The 20280-nt window shown below is 44.5% G+C and overlaps 1 protein-coding gene across 5 annotated transcripts in view; it reads left to right on the plus strand.

Annotated features, from left to right (window-relative positions):
• The window catches only part of RILPL2 (Rab interacting lysosomal protein like 2), a 36739-nt gene that overhangs the window by 4004 nt on the left and 12455 nt on the right, over nucleotides 1-20280 (plus strand). For 2 of the 5 annotated variants that reach the window (XM_086681512.1, XM_086681513.1), the window contains 2 exons: nucleotides 4386-4567; nucleotides 15444-16649. In XM_086681512.1, coding sequence (XP_086537638.1) covers nucleotides 16293-16649 — 357 coding nt within the window. In that variant the 5' untranslated portion in view covers nucleotides 4386-4567; nucleotides 15444-16292. Of the gene's footprint in view, nucleotides 1-4385; nucleotides 4568-14152; nucleotides 14288-14870; nucleotides 16650-20280 lie in introns of those variants that run through there. The other 3 variants (XM_086681514.1, XM_086681515.1, XM_025933193.2) reach the window with 3 other exon arrangements.

The following is a 20280-nucleotide window of genomic DNA, read 5'->3' on the forward strand; positions in this document are numbered from 1 at the left end:
TCTCTCGAAATAAATAAATATTAAAAAAAGAAAAAAGAAAAAAAAAAGAGTTGCATGCTCTTCCAATTGAGTCAGCGAGGTGCCTGCCTTTATATCTTTAAAAAACAGGGGTGCCTAGGTGGCTCAGTCGGTTAAGCGTCTGACTTTGGCTCAGGTCATGATCTCACTGTTTGTGGGTTCAAGTCCCACATTGGCTCTGCACTGTCAGTGCAGAGCCTGCTTGGGATTCTCTCTGCCTCTCCTTCTCTCTCTGCCTCTCTCTCTCTCTCTCTCTCTCTCTCTCTCTCTCAAAAATAAATAAATAAATTTAAAACCAAACAAACAAAAAAAACCTCACCTCTTCTGCAGCTCCAGGACACCCTAATTACCAACTGCCTTTCTTTGTTTTTGTCCATTTGAACATCCTTTCCCAAAGGCATGGAGGCCTACAATGCCCCCAAGGGTATGGCAGTCTTCAATTAGACCCTGTGGCCAAAGGTTCACCTCCCTGCCTCCGTGCCCTGACAACCCACCTGTATACTCACTATATGAGTATACTCTATAGTCATTACTGCCACCAAAAAACGAACACTAGATTCTCCCCCATAGGTATTAGGCCTACATACAGTTAGAACTCTGGTAGACTCCTACCACACACACCTGTCTGCCAGTTGACCTAGAAAATTGGAACTCTGGTTTCTTTGCTCTCCGAACGTTTTAGTCTCTCATTGTCCCCCTCTCAGTCCTTCTACCTTATGTCCCTTACCCCTCCAAAACTCAACACATCCTGTGACGGCATCCTTGTAACTGACTCATTACTTACCCCTTGATTAGACCTTCATGAAATTCCCAAATACAGAGTTTGGGATTCTCTCTCTCCTCTCTGCTCCTCCCTCATTTGCTTGTGTGTGCTCTCCTCTCTCTCTCAAATTAAATAAAGCTTAAAAATAAAATAAAAATGTTTTTTAAAACTTACATATTAAAACTACTTGACACCATTCTCCTTCCCTCCAGCTTATCTATTAAAAGTTCTCTCCAGCTTATCTATTAAAAGTTCAAGCCCGGGGGCGCCTGGGTGGCGCAGTCGGTTAGGCGTCCGACTTTAGCCAGGTCACGATCTCGCGGTCCGTGAGTTCGAGCCCCGCGTCAGGCTCTGGGCTGATGGCTCGGAGCCTGGAGCCTGTTTCCGATTCTGTGTCTCCCTCTCTCTCTGCCCCTCCCCCGTTCATGCTCTGTCTCTCTCTGTCCCAAAAATAAATAAAAAACGTTAAAAAATAAATAAATAAATAAATAAATAAATAAATAAATAAATAAATAAATAAATAAAAAATAAAAGTTCAAGCCCGTTTCAAACAAGATACCCCTGAAGCCAAGGTCAATCATTATGCTGACCCAGCCACCAAAGATGTGACACTTAACTTCTGATTCACAAATGTCCATCTGTATGACATATGGGGCACAAATAAAATGGTCCTATGGGCACAATACTGTTGGAAGCCATCTCCAACTATTGCCCAACAAATATTTCAAAATGTACAATTTAGCCCCTTGCACAATCTTGGGAAACCATATCACACTGCATTAGGTCAAGTTCCTCTTCCCAGTGGGCCTTTTGACATCTGGCAAATTGATTTCATCCAGCTTCCTCAATGGTAATGATCTGTGTGTTTCTCACCAGACCAAGGCATTTCCTTGCACTCAAGCAACAGCAAAAGCAGTGGCCAGAAACCTATTAGAAAAAAACCATTCCCGATTGGGGTATTCCTTGACAGCTACACGGTGATTGAGGAACACATTTTTTTCTGGTCATACTGTCTGAGAGGTCTGCAAAATCTGGCCATCTCTCAACATTTTCATTGCACCTACCATCCTCGATATTCAGAGGATTAGTTGAACACTCTAATGGCATAATCAAAACTCAGTCGGCCAAACCAACCTCTGCCTTTGGTCTACCGCAGCCCACAGCTTTGCCTCTTGTCCTTTTAAATCTAAGATCTACCCTAATGGAAGGGCTCACTTGTCTCCATTCAAAATCATCGCCGAGTGCCCTATGAACATAGTTGAGGATCCCTTGCCCTCTACTTTGTTATAAGGAGAAATTCTTCAGTACAGAATATATATGGAAGGCCAAATTTGTTCAAGATTCATTTTAAAGAGTGCTCCTGAGAGACAAAATACTCACAACCTTAAGCCTGGAGATCTAATATATTGGAGGACACATCAACTTAGAGATTCTTTACAGCTGAAATGGAAAGGACTTTATCGGGTATTGTTAACCGCCTTGTGTGCAGCAAAGCTACAAGGGGCTGACTCATGTATAGATTCATGTTTCTCATTTAAAAAGGGCTCCAGATTCTGAAAACAACTTTCAGAAACCCAGAACTGAAGGAGACAATGTCTGATCCCAAAAGCTGATACCCAAAATTTAGGACCAAGCCAGAACCCTCCTTTTACTTGAATTCTCATTTTTTTCCTTTTGTTTCCACCACCCAAGATAGGCCTGAAGTCATTCATGACTTCTGCCTGCTCCGTTGGTTCGAGTTCTTAGCTGAAGACTTCCTTATTAACTCTTAGGTTTTAATAAGACTTGACACTGGGGCACCTGGCTGGCTCAGTCGGTACAGTATGCGACTCTTGATCTTGGGGTTGTGAATTCAAACCTCATGTTGGGGATAGGGATTACTTAAAAAAATAATTTTAAAAATAATAATAAGACTTGACACCCTATAGTCTCTACCCTTTGTTCTCAACTCCTATACAAATTCAAGATGAAAAACCAGTTAACAATATTGTTACTACTAAGTTCCATCAAACAGAGAACCGCCTCTGATTGGAATACTAACTCCATTATTAAGCTGTCCCAACCATAGCCCGGGGGATTCTCCCCCACCCCCGCTGAAGAATTGTTGCGTGTCATCATAACCCACTCAGCAGACATCCCAACCAAATACTAAATGCTCCCTTTTAACTCTTCTTCGTTCAGTAAAAATGCCCCATAGATTAGGATCATGTGCAGTGCCTCTAACCATCGCTCCTCCACCCCAGAGGCATCCTAACTCCATTGGCTTCAACCTCCTTTCCCTGTTTTGACATTATTCCTATCCCTAATTTCACTTCCTCTGTAAGATATGTCCACCTGGGACCTAGTGTGGTCTCTACAGATGTAAATCTCATCTTTGCATTAGCTGGTTGCTATAATCTTATCAAACTACAACTGTTTTTTAAAGATAAAAAGGCAGGTGCCTGGCTGACCCAGTCAGAAGAGCATGCAACTCTTTTTTTTTTTTATATATATATTTATTTATATTATTTGGAGCACCTGGGTGGCATTCCACTTTGGCTCAGGTCATAATCTCATGGGTTCATGAGTTCAAGCCCCGTGTCGGGCTCTATGCTGACAGCCCAGAGCCTGGAACCTGCTTTTAATTCTGCATCTTCCTCTCTTTGTCCCTCCCCTGCTTGCATTCTCTCTCTCTCTCTCTCTCTCTCTCTCTCTCTCTCTCGCTCTCTCTCTCTCTCCTCTCTTAAAAATATTTAAAAAAATTTTTTAATAAATATTTATTTTAAGAGAGAGACAAGAGTATGAGCAGAGGAAGGAAGGACTTGGGCAAGGAAGGACTCCACTGTAATGAATTTCCCCCACCATAACTGATCAATGGGAAATGAAGCAGAGAAGGGGCCAGGGAAGAGTTGACAACCCTGACTCCATCTTGCAACAGCCACCATTGTATGGAGTTTTCCAGAGAGCAGCCACTTCCTGGAAGCATGATAAACGTCTTGGTGTTTAGACACCTGGAAAGTTCCACCTGTCTCACAATACTGAGCAAAAGCAGTCAGCCAGTCGCTGAGTGACCCATACTAACTGAAATTTCTCCCTCGCTGTAGTTTTAAGCCTTAAAAATAAAATAAGTCTTAAAAATACCACGTCTCCTTGTCCTCTTTGGACAGGAACACCAACTGATTTGGATTGTCCTTCTGGGTTTGCAAACCTAAATAAAGATTTGTCCTTGCTCATAGGCTCACTCCTGAAATTTTTCTTTAACAACATGAAATTTTGTACATTTTCCCAACCCCTAAATTTAATAAATTCACTTTCGACACAAGCAAAATAGCTTTTTAAATTGAGCTTGGGGCCTTTGACTTTAGAATCATGTGGGAACTTGTTAAAATGCCATTTTCTGGGCCCCGCTGGGATCTGAGAGCTCAGAATCTCTGGAAATTTGCATCTTTTGCAAGTCCCCAAATGATTCTTGAAGCATACTAAAAGACTCCTGCCCGTTAGAGTCATGGTTAAGAAGCCCAGATTTAAAACTTGGGTGTAGGAGGGAAGAGAGAACGAGGTGGTCAATAAATATTTGTAGAACAGATGTATGCATTCTGATTATGGTATGTTTCTCTTTTCATAGGTGCTTATATTCCAGTAGATTACAACTTGATTGTGTTACACCTTGAAATTCTTCGATACAGTTGTGCTTAAATTTGATGGTGGGTGTCTGGTGGTTTTCTTAAGCCACTCATTTTCTGATTAATCCTTACAAGTGGATGATTTTTGCAACTGGTATCTCCAATGTAATCTTATCCTTAGAAGGTAAGTTTATCTCTAATTACTAAGAACGGTATTACTGTTATCTAGTCTTCATTAAATTTAAGTTTTTATGTATTTATTTTGAGAAACAGAGAGTGTGTGAGCTGGGATGGGGCAAAGAGAGAGTGAGAGAGAGAATCCCAAGGAGTGAGAGAGGAACCCGACCTGGGGCTCGATCCCGTGAACCATGAGATCATGACCTGAGCTGAAATCAAGAGTTGGATGCTTAACTGACTGAGCCATCCGGCGTGCCCCTTTATTGAATCTTTATTTGGTAGGTGAACATAGTTTCTAAATATCTACAGCTTTCTTCATAGTATGTTTTCTAAAAATATATTATTAATAAAAATGTATGAAGCACCTGGGTGACTCAGTCGGTTGAGCAACCAACTCTTGATTTCGGCTCAGGTCATGATCCCAAAGTTGGGATTGAGCCCCACATCGGGCTCTGCTCTGACAGGGTGGAGCCTGCTTGAGATGCTCTCTCTCCCTCTCTCTCCGCCTCCCCAACTTGTGTGTGCCCTCTCTTTCTCTCTTAAAAAAGTATTAATGGGGCACCTGGGTTGCTCAGTCGGTTAAGTGTCTGACTCTTGATTTCAGCTCATGTCTTGATCTCAGGATTGCAAGTTCAAGCCCCACATTGGGTTCCATGCTGGGCATGAAGCCTACTTAAAATTAAAAAAATAAAAATTAAAAAAAAGGAAGGAAATTCTGATCATTGCCATAACACGGATTAACCTAGGAGACATTGTGCTAAGTGAAGTAAGCTGGCCCAAAAGAACAAATATCGTATGATTCCATTTATTTACATGAGGGACCTAGAATAGTCAAGTTCACAGAGACAGAAAGTAGAATGTTGGGGGTGTAATGTTAGTGTTTCATGGATGCAGAGGTTCAGTTCAGGAGGATGAACAAGTTCTGGAGAAGGAGGGTGATGGTTCCACAACATTGTGAATGCACCTAATGCCACTGCACTGCACACCTAAGAAGAGTTGAAATCGTAAATATGCATATGTGTTTACCACGTTAAGAAAAGTTTTGTTAAATATTCATGTGCACCTCAGTAGCAACCAGCACAACCTAGCACCCAGATCTTGTTTTCTGGTATCATCCTCTAATGAAAGTAAACAGTGCCAGGGCACCCGGGTGGCTCAGTCAGTTAAGCGTCCGATTTCAGCACAGGTCATGATCTCATGGTTCGTGAGTTTGAGTCCGCATGAGGCTCTCTGCTGTCAGCGCAGAGCTGGCTTCGGATCCTCTGTCCCCCTCTCTCTGTGCCCCTCCCCCGTTTGTACTCTCTCAAAAATAAACATTAAAAAAAAAAACAAAAAAAAAACAAACCAGTGCTCCTTGGAGAAATGGCAGTTCTAGCACTGGGGCAAGAAATACACAAGGTGAGCTTGGAGCGACTTGTAGTGCCAGAAAGTAAGGAAGGTCTAAAAACAAAGCAAAACAAAAAACAATGATGATGATGTCACAGGGACACTGGAGCCACCTAAAGGCTCCCCAGTGGCCAAAGCAGATAAAGTAGTGTTCTCCCAGGTGCCCCAAATCTGAAGTTGTTCTTAAATTAAAAGTTTATAAAATGCATCTGTGTGGAGGGGCACCTGGGTGGCTCAGTCGGTTAAGCGTCCGACTTCGGCTCCGGAAATGATCTCACGGTTCATGAGTTCGAGCCCCACATCGGGCTCTGTGCTGACAGCTCAGAGCCTGGAGCTGCTTCGGATTCTGTGTCTCCCTCTCATTCTGCCCCTCCCCTGCTTGCACACTGTCTCTCTCTCTCAAAAATAATAAACATTAAAAAAATTAAAATACATATGCGTGTGTTTAGAAAGAAAAAAGAAGAAACCTACTACCATATTTAACAATGTGGTTGAATCTCTCAGATATGATGATGAGCAAAGAAACTGGACTCAAAGAGTACAGTCTACACATTTTAATTTATGGGAAATTCTAGGACAAGCAGCTTTGACCTGTGACAATGATAAGGGTCAAAATAGAGCTTTCTTATGGGGGAAGTTATTACTGATTGGGATAGGGCATGAGGGAGTCTCCTGGAGTGCTGGGAATGTCTTATATCTTTATCTTGATGGTGGTTATAGAGTTACACGTTTATGAAAATCCATCAAGGTGTACAACAGAGATCTGTGCACCTTAACATAGAAGGTATAACATGTTTATACCTCGGTCAAATGTAAATATGTGCGTGGAAGTGTGTACATACGTGAACATCCAGGAGGCACAGTGGCTGCCAGCATGGTGGCCTCTGGTCCTTTGCGGCTGGCTGTATAAAGGTCAACTTAATTCATTCCAATTTTTAGAATTTAAAAACTCGGTTTCCCAGTCGGATCAGCCGCATTTCAAGTGCTCCATAGATGTGACAGCTAGTGGCTCGCATATCCGACAGTGTGGATACAGAACATTTCCATCACTGTAGAAAGTTCTGGCAGACCACACTGATCTAGAGCAGTGATGTTCCATAAAAAGAGGATGTCAGCCACATGTGTCATCTTAAGTTTTATAGTAACCACATTAAAAAAGTAAAAAGAAACCAGCGAAGCTAATTTTAATCATTTATTCTAAATAGAATAAACCCAGCACATTCTAAACATCATTTTAACAGGTAATCAGTAGAAGTATCATTAGAGAGACAGCTTATATTCTCATTTTTGAATTCCAGTGTGCACTTATAATTTGGTTAGGACTAGCCACATTTCAAGCACTCGCGTGCTGGTGGCTACTAGATGAGTGCGGGTGTAGGTAGGTTACATCAAGCTGCCAGCATTAGCTGTTTCTGGGGTAATGAAGGGACTGCAGGGGGAGGATCTCTCACCTCTTATACCTACTCAAGGAACATTTACAATTTTTCACAGTGAGCATATATTTACACGTGTCTTGTGTTAGTTAGGTCCTCTGGTGAGCAAAGGGTCAGACCAACTTAGAAGCGCAAAGGGGGTTAGTGGAGATACACCTGTGAGTCACAGAGAAGGAGGAAGCAATGCTGGGCAGAGAAACTCGCCTTCAGACCAGGATGCAGATTTGACATGTTAGAAAGGAAAGGAAAGAAACAGGAAGTGAGAGCCTCAGACTACAGCGTGCACTTGACCACGGAGGAGGGGAGGACCCAGAGCAGGTTGCCCCTTAGAGCTGTCCCGTGGAGGACGCAAATGGCGTGGTCCTCGTCTCCCTGCTGTGCTCAGTCATCAGCTGAGAGCCCCTGGGAAGTGTGCCCTGGCAAGAATGCTGTGCGGAATCCAAAGGTGCTGAAGCTAGGGGCAGTCAGCGAACCACAACCCTCGCACTGACCGGCCAGTGCTTTCCTTTTTTTTTTTTTTTTTTAAATTGTTAATTGTGGTCAGAGGAAACATAAAATTTACCATTTAAATTCTGATTGCCATTTAATTTCTAAGCATACAGCCCCATAGTGTTAAGTGTATTTACATTGTTGTGCAACCAACCACCAGAACTTTTTTTTTTATCTTGCAAAATTAAAACTCTGTCTCCATTAAATAAAAACTCCCCCAGCCCAGCCCCCTGCTCCTGGTAACCACTGTTCTGCTTTCTGCCTCTATGGATTTCACTATTCCAGGCACCTCGTGTAAGCAGAACCGTAGAACACTTGCCTTGTTTTTTTTAACGTTTTATTTATTTTTAAGACAGAGAGAGACAGAGCATGAGTGGGGAGGAGGCAGAGAGAGAGGGAGACACAGAATCTGAAGCAGGCTCTGAGCTGTCAGAACAGAACCCGAGGCGGGGCTCGAACTCACGAACTGTGAGATCATGACCTGGGCCGAAGTCAGACACTCAACCGACTGAGCCACCCGGGCGCCCTGAGCACTTGCCTTTTTATGATTGGCTTCTTTCGCTTAGCATCACGTTCTCAGATTCATGCATGTTGTAGCAACTGTCAGAAATTCATTCCCCCGTAGGGCTAGGCTACATTCTGCTTATCCATTCATCTGTGGATGAACATTTGGGTTGCTTCCACCTTTTGGCTAGAGTAAATAATGCTGCTATGAACATAGGTATACAAAGATCTCTTCCAGATCCTGCTTTCTTTCGGCTATATGCCCGAAAGTGGAATTGTGGGATCATGTGGCTATTGTATTTTTTTTTTAATGTTTTATTTATTTTTGAGACAGAGAGAAACAGAGTATGAGCAGGGGAGGGGCAGAGAGAGAGGGAGACACAGAATACGAAGCAGGCTCCAGGCCCCGAGCTGTCAGCACAGAGCTCGACGCGGGGCTCGAACCCACAAACCGCGAGATCATGACCTGAGCCAAAGTCGAACGCTTAACCGACTAAGCCACCCAGGCGCCCCAGTATTTTTAATTTTTTGAGCAACACCATACTGTTTTTCACATGAGCTGCACCGTTTTACATTCCTACCAGCAAAGCACGAGGGTTCCGATTGTCCGCATCCTCTGCAAGGCTTCTTAGTTTCTGGGTTTTGTTTTTGTTTGAAGAATCGCCATCCTAATGGCTGGGCAAGATATTCTCCCCTTGTGGCTTGACTGACATTTCTCCAATTAGCGATGTTGACTATCTTTTCACGTGCTTCTTGGCCTCTTGAAGGGTCATCTGAAAGGCATCTCTGTGACTGCCATGTCTAGCGACAGCCGACTCTTGAATAACATAGTTTTAAACTTGGCTGGTTCAGTCAGTGGAGTGGTGGAGCGTGTGACTCTTGGTCTCGGGGTTGTGAGTTCGAGCCCCACATTGTGTGTAGAGATTACTTAAAAAGAAAATCTTAAAAAAAAAACTATGCGGGTCCATGTGGGTTGTTCTGATAAGTACAATCCTATAAATATAATTTCCTTATGTTCTTCAATAACCTTTATTTTCTCTAGCTTACTTTATTGTGAGAATACAGTATATGATACGCATAACATACAAAATATGTGTTGATTGACTACATTATTGGCAAGGCTTCCAGCCAACAATAGGCTATTAGTAGTTAAGTTTTGGGAGAATCAAAAGTTATACGTGGATTTCTGACTGCGCGTGGGGTCGGAGCCCCTACCCCTCATGTTGTTCAAGGGTCAACAGGTTCAAGGGTGATTAGAAATTAATAACACAATATTCTACATAGCCAGCAGAAGACCTGGAGGGCAGCGTGGACCACCCTAGTTGACATTTGTGCACACGGATAGCATCTTACGCAGATCTGCCAGCACTGGGCCGGGATCATTCGTTTCTCTCAACGACTATTTGAAGAACAGATTTTTACATTCCAGGGTGGATCAAGAGCTGGGCTGGAGAGTGGGGAGGAGAATTTGATTCCCTTCTGCCAAAATTTCCTTTAATGCTTCCCCACCCACTTGGCACCCTAAATAAACATTTCACCTAAGTTAAAAAAAAAAAAAAAAGTATGCTCTTGTGCAAACAGATTAAAAACTAGTGCCCTGGGCACTGCCCTTCCTGCAACCAGATTCTTTTCTAAAGCCCTTCAACTCCTAGAGATGAAGTCACTGACCCGGGATTGCAGGCATTTAAGCCAAACTGGGAAGTCTCCAAAATCTTTGCTGTTTCCATGCATGATTTATGGGTAAGAAGACCTGGAAATAATTTAAAGAACGTGAAGAAAGCCATACTGATGTACCACCCAGGAAATAAATGGTGCCATAGGTATTCACAGGAGCGTAAGACTTAAGTCTACTTAACGTACCAAGATAGGACCACCAGATGTTTGCTAATGGAACTTAACTGCTGGTGGGCATTAGCCTGCAAACATTTTTGGTTTTTTTAAGTGTGACCCACCCACAACTTTTGTTTTCCATGTCACTTTTTCCTTTGTTTAACCATAAGGCATGACTTTACTCTAGGATCCCTTTTGCACTTTGGTTTCTACTCAAACACAGAGGGTGGAGTGGGGCTAGTGCAGCTATATACACTTTTTTTTATGTTTATTTATTTTTAAGGAGAGGGAGAGACAGAGAGAGGGGGAGACACAGAATCCAAAGCGGACTCCAAACTCTGAGCTGTCAGGGCTCCAAGCTTTGAGCTGTCAGCACAGAGCCCTACACAGGGCTTGAACTCATGAACTGTGAGATCATGACCTAAGCTGAAGTCGAACGCTTAACCAACTGAGCCACCCAGGCACCCCTATATATACTGTCTTAAACCTCAGGGGAAGAGTGTTTCTTCAATTCTTTTTAAAACTTTGTACGGGGCACCTGGGTGGCTCAGTCGGTTGAGTGGCCGACTTCCGCTAAGGTCATGATCTTGAGGTCCGTGAGTTCGAGCCCCGCGTCGGGCTCTGTGCTGACAGCTCAGAGCCTGGAGCCTGTTTCAGATTCTGTGTCTCCCTCTCTCTCTGACCCTCCCCCGTTCATGCTCTGTCTCTCTCTGTCTCAAAAATAAATAAATGTTTAAAAAAATGTTTTTAAACTTTGTATAATGATATATCCTTGTGACTTTTTTTAAGTTTATTTATTTGAGAGACAGAAAGAGAGAGAACAGGGGAGAGGCAAAGAGAGAGAGAGAGAAAGAGAGAGAGAGACTCCTAAGCAGGCTCCATGCTGTCAGCACAGAGCCTGACGTGGGGCTCAAACTCACAAACCGTGAGCTCATGACCTGAGCCCAAGTTGAGTCAGAGGATTAACCGACTGAGCCACCCAGGCACCCCTGTGACTTTAAAAAACTTTGTTGTAAACATGTTCTACATGTGTTACTAATCCAACTTTCCATATCTCGTTCCCCAATAATTATATGAACTTGGGAAATTTCTTATGTTTCATATTTGAGTGGTAACTAGCTTATGATAATAGCTGACATCTACTGAGCACTTACTATGTGCCAGTCACTGTTCTAAAGCACTTCACAACAGTCTTATGTACTAGATTTTTTAAATGTTTGTTTATTTATTTATTTATGAAAGAGAGAGAGAGAGAGCACGCATGAGCATGGGAGGGACAGAGAGAGAGAGAGGGAGACACAGAATCCAAAGCAGGCTCCAGGCTGCCACCCAGACAGAGCCACCCAGGAGCCCCACAAACTAGATTTTATCCTTATCCCCATATTACAGATGGGAAAACTAAGCCCCAGAGTAGAGGCATGATTTACTTACCTAACATCACACAGCTTGCCAGTGGCAGATTCAAGTGTTCAATATCTGAATACTTGTGGTCTGGTCTAGAACCCACCCTTTTGAACACTGTGCTATCATTTATTGTTTTTCAAACTTGAGCATGCATTAGAATTATCTAGAGGGCTGTGGAAACACAGATTGCTAGGGCCTATTCCCCAAGTTTCTGATTCAGTGGGTCAAGAATTTGCATTGCTGAGAAGTTTCCATGCACCCCATTGCTGGTGGTCTGGGGAGAACACTTTAAGAACCGCTGTTGTAACTCATAACTGTTTTCATAATTTCCCAGTGGAGAGAGAAGGGTTGAGACTGTTGAATTCTATGAGGGATCTAAGAGTTGAGATCATTAACGCTTTATAATAATAGCCAATAATAGCCAACATCCATTGATGCTTATGATGTGCTAGACCCTGGACTAGGCACTTCTCATGCATTATGTCATCAAACCTTCATGCCAGTCTTGGGGAATACTTTTATTTTTTCCAGTTTTCAGTGAAGACATGTGGATTTGGAGAGATTGGGGAACTTGATCAAACTTACGTACCGGCAAGTGGCAATTGTGAGGTTCAAGTCATACTGCTCAACTCCAGAGCCCAGTTGACCACGACACTATAGACTTTGCACATAGTAGGTGCTCTGTCTCTCTGGATTTGCCTCTTGACATTTCGCACAAACGGAATCATACAATAGGAGGTCTTTTGTGACTGGCTTGACTTGGTGTAACTTCCCAGTAATGAGTTATGACATATGTGAAATGTTGTCTGTGAGAGAAGCTCATTTAGAGACTGCCAGAAGTTCTTAAGGGGGCTCGTCATGCAGGTACCTTCTGCCTAGCACATACCAAAATTCCAGACTCCCAGGAGGAAGCCAGTGAACTATGCTGTTTGCATGAACAATTAAGGGACACTGAGCTACTCTTTTCAGATGGGGTGGTGGGAACCCTCCCCAAACACAAGTTCCCAGATCCTAGCTAAGGCCAAGCTTGAAAGCAGGATTTTGCAATGAGAGCATTCCCGGGCCTGCTATGTTAACTGTTTTCGCACAAATTTCGATAGGGATTATGCTGATTCTGGAGATCAGTTGGAAATGTAAGATGGAGAATATTGCCATCTTAACCATCTTGTTATAATTTATAACACGTGATGTCTTTCCATTTATTTACATCTTAATTCCTCTCAATGAGATTTTGTAGTTTTCAGTGTGCAGGTCGTCTTCTTCATTTGTTAAATTTATTTTTAAATATTTTATTCTTTTTTTTTTTTTTATTTTTTTATTTTTTTTAATTTTTTTTTTTTTTCAACGTTTATTTATTTTTTGGGACAGAGAGACAGAGCATGAACGGGGGAGGGGCAGAGAGAGAGGGAGACACAGAATCGGAAACAGGCTCCAGGCTCTGAGCTATCAGCCCAGAGCCTGACGCGGGGCTCGAACTCACGGACCGCAAGATCGTGACCTGGCTGAAGTCGGACGCTTAACCGACTACGCCACCCAGGCGCCCCAATATTTTATTCTTTTTGATGCCACTGTTAAGTGGAATTGTTTTCTAAATTTTATTTTCAGATTATTCCTTGCAAGTATATAGAAATGCAATTGGTTTTTGTATATGGATCTTGTATCTTGGAACCTTGAGCTGTTTATTAGCTCTAATAGTTGTGTGTGTGTGTGTGTGTGTGTGTGTGTGTGTGTGTGTGTGTGTGTAATCTTTAGCCTGTTACTATGGTGGATGACATAGATTATCTTTTCTGAACCAGCCTTGCATCCCTGGAATAAACCCTGCTTAATCATGGTGTATAATAATTTTTATGCAGTGCTGAATTCTGTTTGCTAATATCGTGCTAAATATTTTACATCTATTTTTACTTTACCCATGTTTTATCTAGATTTTTTTTGTTTTTTGTTTGTTTTTAAGTAGGCTCCAGGGGTGCCTGGGTGGCTCAGTCGGTTAAGTGTCCAACTCTTGGTTTCAACTCAGGTCATGATCTCACAGTTCGGTTTGTGAGATCCAGTCCCTCATTGGGCTCTACGCTGACAGCATGGAGCCTACCTGGGATTCTCTCTTTCCTTTCTCTCTGCCCTTCCCCCACTCACACTCACGTGATCTCTCTCTCTGTCTCTCTCTCTCTCTCTCTCTCAAAATAAATAAATAAACTAAAAAAAAAGTAGGCTCCATGACCTGAGCCTAAATCAAGACAGCGACATTTAACCGACTGAGCCACCCAAGTGCCCCTAGGTTTTTTTATTATTGCATAGTAGGAGTTCTTTTTATAATCTGGATAATAACCCCTAATAACCCCTTATCGGATTTGACTTGCAGATATATTCACGTATTCTGTAGGCTGCTTTTACACTGTTAATTGTGGTCTTGGACACAAGTTTCACAAGTTTTATTTTCTTATTTTTATATATTTTTGGATGCACAAGATGTTTTTTTAATGTTTTTTTTTTTATTTATTTGGTTTTTATTTTTGAGAGAGAGGAAGAGAGAGCGAGCAGGGGAGGGGGAAAGAGAGAGGGAGACACAGAATCTGAAGCAGCTACAGGCTCTGAACTGTTAGCCTGTCGTGGGGCTCAAACTCATGGACCGTGAGATCGTGACCTGAGCCGAAGTTGGAAGCTTAACTGACTGAGCCACCCAGGTGCCCGTTTTTTTTTCTTTTAACTTTCAAAGACAGAGTGTGAGCAGGGGAGGGGCAGAGAGAGAGGGGGAGACAGAGGATCAGAACTGGGCACCATGCGGGGCTCGAACCCACGAACCCTGAGATCGTGACCTGACCTGAGGTCAGATGTTCAACCTACTGAACCACCCAGGCACCCTGAATGCACAAGTTTTAAGTGTTGATGTAGTCCTGTTTATGTCTTTATTCTTTCATTGTCTGTGCTTTTGAAGAAATCGTTGCTAAATCCAGTGACATAAAGCTTTTCCCCTATGTTTTCTTCTAAGAGGTTTATAGCTTTGTCTTTTGTATCTATTTTGAGTTAATTTTTATATATGGTGTAAGGCAAGGGTCCACCTTTATACTTTTGCATGTAGGTATCCAATTTTTCCAACAACATTTGTTGAAAAGACTGTCCTCCGCCCCCACCCCACCCCCCGCCCAAGAATGGTCTTAGCACCCTTGTTGAAAATTATTGGACCATATTTGCTAGGGTTTATTTCTGGGCACTCTGTTCTAATCCTTCATTCCTTTTTATGGTGGAGTAATATTCCATTGTTTGGATATACCATATTTTATTTATGGCAAGTCTAACGTTTTATCTCCTTATTTAATCACTGGGCGTTGTCACGTCTGTGATTTATGGATTACTGAGTCCTTGCCCAGGGGCCTGGCTCCAATCTTTAGAACACTGTACCCTGAAAATAGTGTCTTTTCTGTTTGCCTGCTTTGCTCTTTGCTTGTTTTATCCGTGGCCACTCACCATTGTGATGGTAGAACCTCAGTGTGGAGAAAATCAGGTACATCTACCCCCAAAGAAAGGTAGCAATATATTCCCGGGAAAGACCAGCACCATTGCAGAGTTTTCTGCCTATGACTATTACAAATTCCTAATCAAACCTAAAAGAACTCGTTTTGTAATCCACACTGCTAATATTCTTACTAATACCCTAACTGTAGAATGCTTTCTAATTTTCAAAGCAGTGATTTTTGTCTTGTTTATTACTCCTAACACCCCAGCCCACGTGCCACGTGTCTCTCACACAACTGGGGTTTGTTGGAGAACACTTTCTGCGTACTTCCGAAGTACTTTTGTCACATGCAGTATCTCATGACCTCACCTCGTATGTTCCTGCAGCAACCTCACCACGTGAGTGCTCTTACTCCCCGAGCAGGAAGCTGAGGGTTAAGTAATCTGCCAAGCCTGCAACGCTGCCTAAGGGGAGGAGCCCAGGAATCGGCCAAGTGCACAGCGCAGGGATTCTCCATTTTATTGAGAGTCAGATGCCACACACAGGTCCTGGTGACAACCGACCCGGGAGTTGTGCGCGACCCGGGCCTCCCGACTCCCGCGCGCAGCCGCCAACAGCAGTCCTCTGTTTTGCCGTGGGCTTCCGAAAGTATCCCCCACCCCCCACCCCCCAACCCCACAGAGACCCGGATATTCCTCCACGTACAATGCAAATTCTATGGCTGGAAAGACGTGAGCACAGAAGAAAAAGTTGTGGGCTTTTCACCTTTCTTTTCCAGACTCGCTGTGGAAACTCCGCTGCGTCTCCATAGAAACCCGGCGGCGGTGGCGGCCGTCACCGGGGGCGGGGCTCAGGCGGAGGCCCCTCCCCCTCCCCGGTTTGCAACCCCTCCCAGCCAGGAGAAATCGCGGTCACCCTTAACCTCTGCGTTCCTCTTCTCGGCTGCCCTCCCTTTCTGTCGTCTTTTCGTGCCCCAAACCACATCCTGGAGGCCGCCCTCCTGCACGGTCCTCAGCGGGGCCGGTGCACCAGGCGTCCGGGCCCGGGAGCCGTAGCGCTCGGCCTCTCTGTCCCGGGCCCACCCCTCGGCCGCGCTGATTGGCCGCTCCTGGGCCACCCTCCGTCCCCGGGCAGGCAGGGTCTCAGCCTGCGGAAAGTTTTCTGCGCCGGGAGGAAGTTAGACTTTTGGAGATTGTGAGAAAGCAGCTCTCGTGGCTGCAGGGTTCTGGGCGGCCATGGAGGAGCCCCCTTTGCGAGAGGAGGAAGAGGAGGAGGGGGAAGAGGAGGAGGGGGAAGAAGAGGAGGAAGAAGGAGACGAGGCTGGGCCCGAGGGGGCTTTGGGCAAGAGCCCCTTCCAGTTGACCGCCGAGGACGTGTATGATATCTCCTATGTGATGGGCCGCGAGCTGATGGCCCTGGGCAGCGACCCCCGGGTGACACAGCTGCAGTTCAAGATCGTCCGCGTGCTGGAGATGCTGGAGACGCTGGTGAATGAGGGCAACCTGACCGTGGAGGAGCTGAGAATGGAGAGGGACAGCCTCAAGAAGGAGGTGGAGGGACTGCGGACAGAGGGCTCAGCGGCCGGCAGGGAGGTGAGTGCGGGCTGCAGGGCGTGGGAGGAGAGTACCCAGGGTCCCCGAGCCCCTGAAAACAACCACAGCGCCTGTCCAATCCTCAGATTAGAAGCATTGTGATAGCTACATTTATTGAGCACTTACTAGGTGCTGGGCCCTGTGCCGAGTTTGTTCTGCATCAGGGCCTCCCAATATTTTTGAAGTGACCTAGAGCGGTGGCTCTCCTGCTTTAGCGTGCCGCGGAATCGTCTGGGGTGTTCATTAAAACACACATCACTGGGCCCTAGCCCCAGAGTTTTAGATTCCAGAGGGGGCCTGGAAATCTGCATTTCTAACAGATTCCATCACATTTTGAGAATCTCGACCTCTAGTAAGAAATAAATTCTAAGGGAGAGAAATCAGTGCCGAGGCCACCAAAAGACACCTACAAGAATGTTCAGAGCACTTTTCTTCAGGAGTGTGCCGAGCTGGAGCAAATGCTACAGAAGAATGGATTTTTAAATTGTGGTATAGTCGCTGTGGAATACTACACAGCAGGGGAAAAGAGCAGCTGTGGGCATGACTCTCAGTGGTGTTACACAGGGAGACAGGAGACCGGCATAAAAGAGAATCTACTGTGTATTTACGTGAAACTGCAGCACAGGCAAAATAACCTGTTTTTACAGAAGACAGATTGGTGGTAACCCCAGGGAGGGGAGAGCAGGGGGAAGGTTCATGGGGAGCTCATCTGGGTGTGGTCACATGGGTGTATACCTATGTTAATAATTATCGAGCTAGGGGCACCTGGCTAGCTGTCAGAGGAGCGTGTGACTCTCGTTCTCAGAGGTCATGAGTTCAGGCCCCACTTGGGGGTAGAGATTACTTAAAATAAATAAGTTTTTAAAAAAAATCATCCAGCTATAAACTCAAGATTAGTGCATGTGTGTTATACCTCTATTTTACAGAATTACCTATTATATCACTATCCAATATTGATGAAACAGAAGTTTCAAGAAACAATTTACCCTAACTCACCCTTATTAAACATGATGCACAATCACACTTGCCTGTTCTATTTTTATGAGTTTTTTAAACTATTATTTAAAAATTTTTTTCTTTAATCCTTACTTATTTTTGAGAGAGAGAAAGAGCAAGAGCGGGGAAGGGACAGAGAGAGAGGAAGACACAGAATCTGAAGCAGGCTCCAGGCTCTGAGCTGTCAGCACAGAGCCCAATCAGGGGCTCGAACTCACAAAGCATGAGATCGTGACCTGAGCCAAAGTCAGACGCTCGACCGACTGAGCTACCCAGGTGCCCCGGAGTATTTTTTTATTTTACAGTGAGAGAGAGCGTGAGCAGGGGAGGGGACAGAGATAGAATCTTTTTTTAAAAAATGTTTATTTATTTATTTTGAGGGAGAGAGAGAGCAGGGGAGGGAGAGAGAGAGGGAGAGAGAGAGAATCGCAAATAGGCTCTGCACTGTCAGCACAGAGCCCAACACAGGGCTCAAACTCAATAACCACGAGATCACGACCTGAGCCGAAGTCAAGGGTAGGTTGGACCCTTAACAGACTGAGCCACGCTGGTGCCCCATGAAAGAGAGAGAATCTTCAGCAGGCTCCATGCTCAGTATTGGAGCCTGATGAAGGGCTTGCTCCCATGACCCTGAGATTATGACCTGAGCCCAAATCAAGAGTTGGTCGCTCAACCAACTGAGCCACCCAGGCGCCCCTATTTTTATGAGTTTTAAAATTCTTGTTGCAATTGATTGAATTAAGACCATGAATTACTAGTGGTCTCCAGCCACAACTGAAAAAAAACAAAACTGTTCTAAGTGGACATCTCACTTAATCCTCTTACTATCAGCATATCCATTTTATAGAAATGGAGGCATAGAATAGTTAAGTGATTTGCCAGGTGACTTTCTCGGAGTAAGAGATGAAGGCAGGGTTTGAGCTCAGAGATGCTAGTCTCAACCTCTGCACACTAAATGCAGACATTTGACCTCATTTGCTGGAATGACATTTGATGAGCAACTTCATAGAGCTGGATCCTGGGGCTGCAGAGGTAAATTAGACAGGAGCCTTCCCTCCCAGAGCTCACATCGAGTGGGAGAGCTAAGACACCCACACCTCCCGAATCACAAACCAAGAAGTGTGCCGGGAAAGGACAACAGGAACAGGGCGCTGACATTCGCGGGGGGAAAAAAGAGTGAAAGTTTCTGGTCACTTCTCTGGCAAACTTTTATTTCACCTACTCACGTGTCAGAGTGACAACAGTGTTTGCGGATACATTTCTGCTTTAGTGTCCGTCATATAAGGTGGCTGAGTATCATGAGTACCATTCATAGCCTGGCTTTGAAGACTCGAGAGAAGTTAAACGTCTTGCTCAGGATGGCTCAGCTCACATTCTGAGCTCATTCCCGTCACCTCCGATTCCAGGAACGAGGATATGGAGGGAGCCCCACACGGACCGTGTACAGTGGGCTCTGCCCAGGGGCCGGGTGATTTTCTGTAGTGGGCACAGCGGACAAGCTTTATCAGGCAGCAGATGAGATGGCATGTTCCTCCCAAACCTTAAACCCTAAGCCCAGAAGTGGGGAAAGGGGCAGAGAGAATGAATGTTTAGCGCCACTAGGCAGTTCATAAAAATACATCTTCTTCCTCTTTTTCTTTTAACTGTGGTAAAGTACACATGAAATTTGCCATCCTAACCATTTCTAAGTGCACAGTGAAGTGGCATTGAAGTATATTCACGCTGTTGTGTAACCATCACCACTGTCCTTGCAGAATTCTTTTCATCTCACAAAACAAACTCTGTCTCTGTGAAACACCAGCTCCTTATTCCCCCCTCCCCGTGTCTATTTTCTATCTCTGTGAATTTGCCTATTCCAGCTACTACACATAAGAGAATAATATGTGTTTCCTTTTGTCACTGGCTTATTTCACTGAGCACAGTGTCTTCAAGGGTCATCCATGGTATAGCAGGTGTCAGAACTCCCCACCTTTTAACAGCTGAGTAATAGTCTGTTGTGTGGAGATACCATATTTTGTTTGTCCGTGCATCTGTTGGTGGATGCCTGGTTTGCTTCTACTTTTTGGCTAGGGTGAATAATGCTGCTATGAACGTGGATGTATAAATATCTCTTCAAGCCCCTGCTTTCACTGCTTTGGGTATATAATTAGAAGTGGAATTGCTGGGGGGACCCAGCTCAGTCGGTTGAGTGTCCGACTTCGGCTCAGGTCATGATCTCACGGTTCATGAGTTTGAGCCCCGCGTCAGGCTCTGCGCAGACGGCTCAGAGCCTGGAGCCTGCTTCGGATTCTGCCTCCCTCTCTCTCTGCCCCTCCCCCGCTCCTGTGCTTGAGGTCTCTTGCTCTCTCGTTCCCTCTGTCTCTCAAAAGCAAATATATAAACATTAAAAAAAAAAAGTATATGGGTACCTGGGTGGCTCATTCTGTTGTGTCTGACTTAGGCTCAGGTCATGATCTCACGGTTTATGAGTTCGAGCCCCACGTTGGGTTCTGCGCTGACAGCTTGGAGCCTGGAGCCTGCTTCAGATTCTGTGCCTCCTTCTCTCTCTGCCTTCCCCCATTCACACTCTGTCTCTCTGTCTCTGTCTCTCTCAAAAATAAATAGACATTAAAAAATTTTTTTAAAAGAAGTGTAA

The sequence above is a fragment of the Puma concolor genome, chromosome D3 (genome assembly GCF_028749965.1).
Source record: "Puma concolor isolate L17-30 chromosome D3, mPumCon1.1.hap2, whole genome shotgun sequence".
Lineage (NCBI taxonomy): Eukaryota > Metazoa > Chordata > Mammalia > Carnivora > Felidae > Puma > Puma concolor.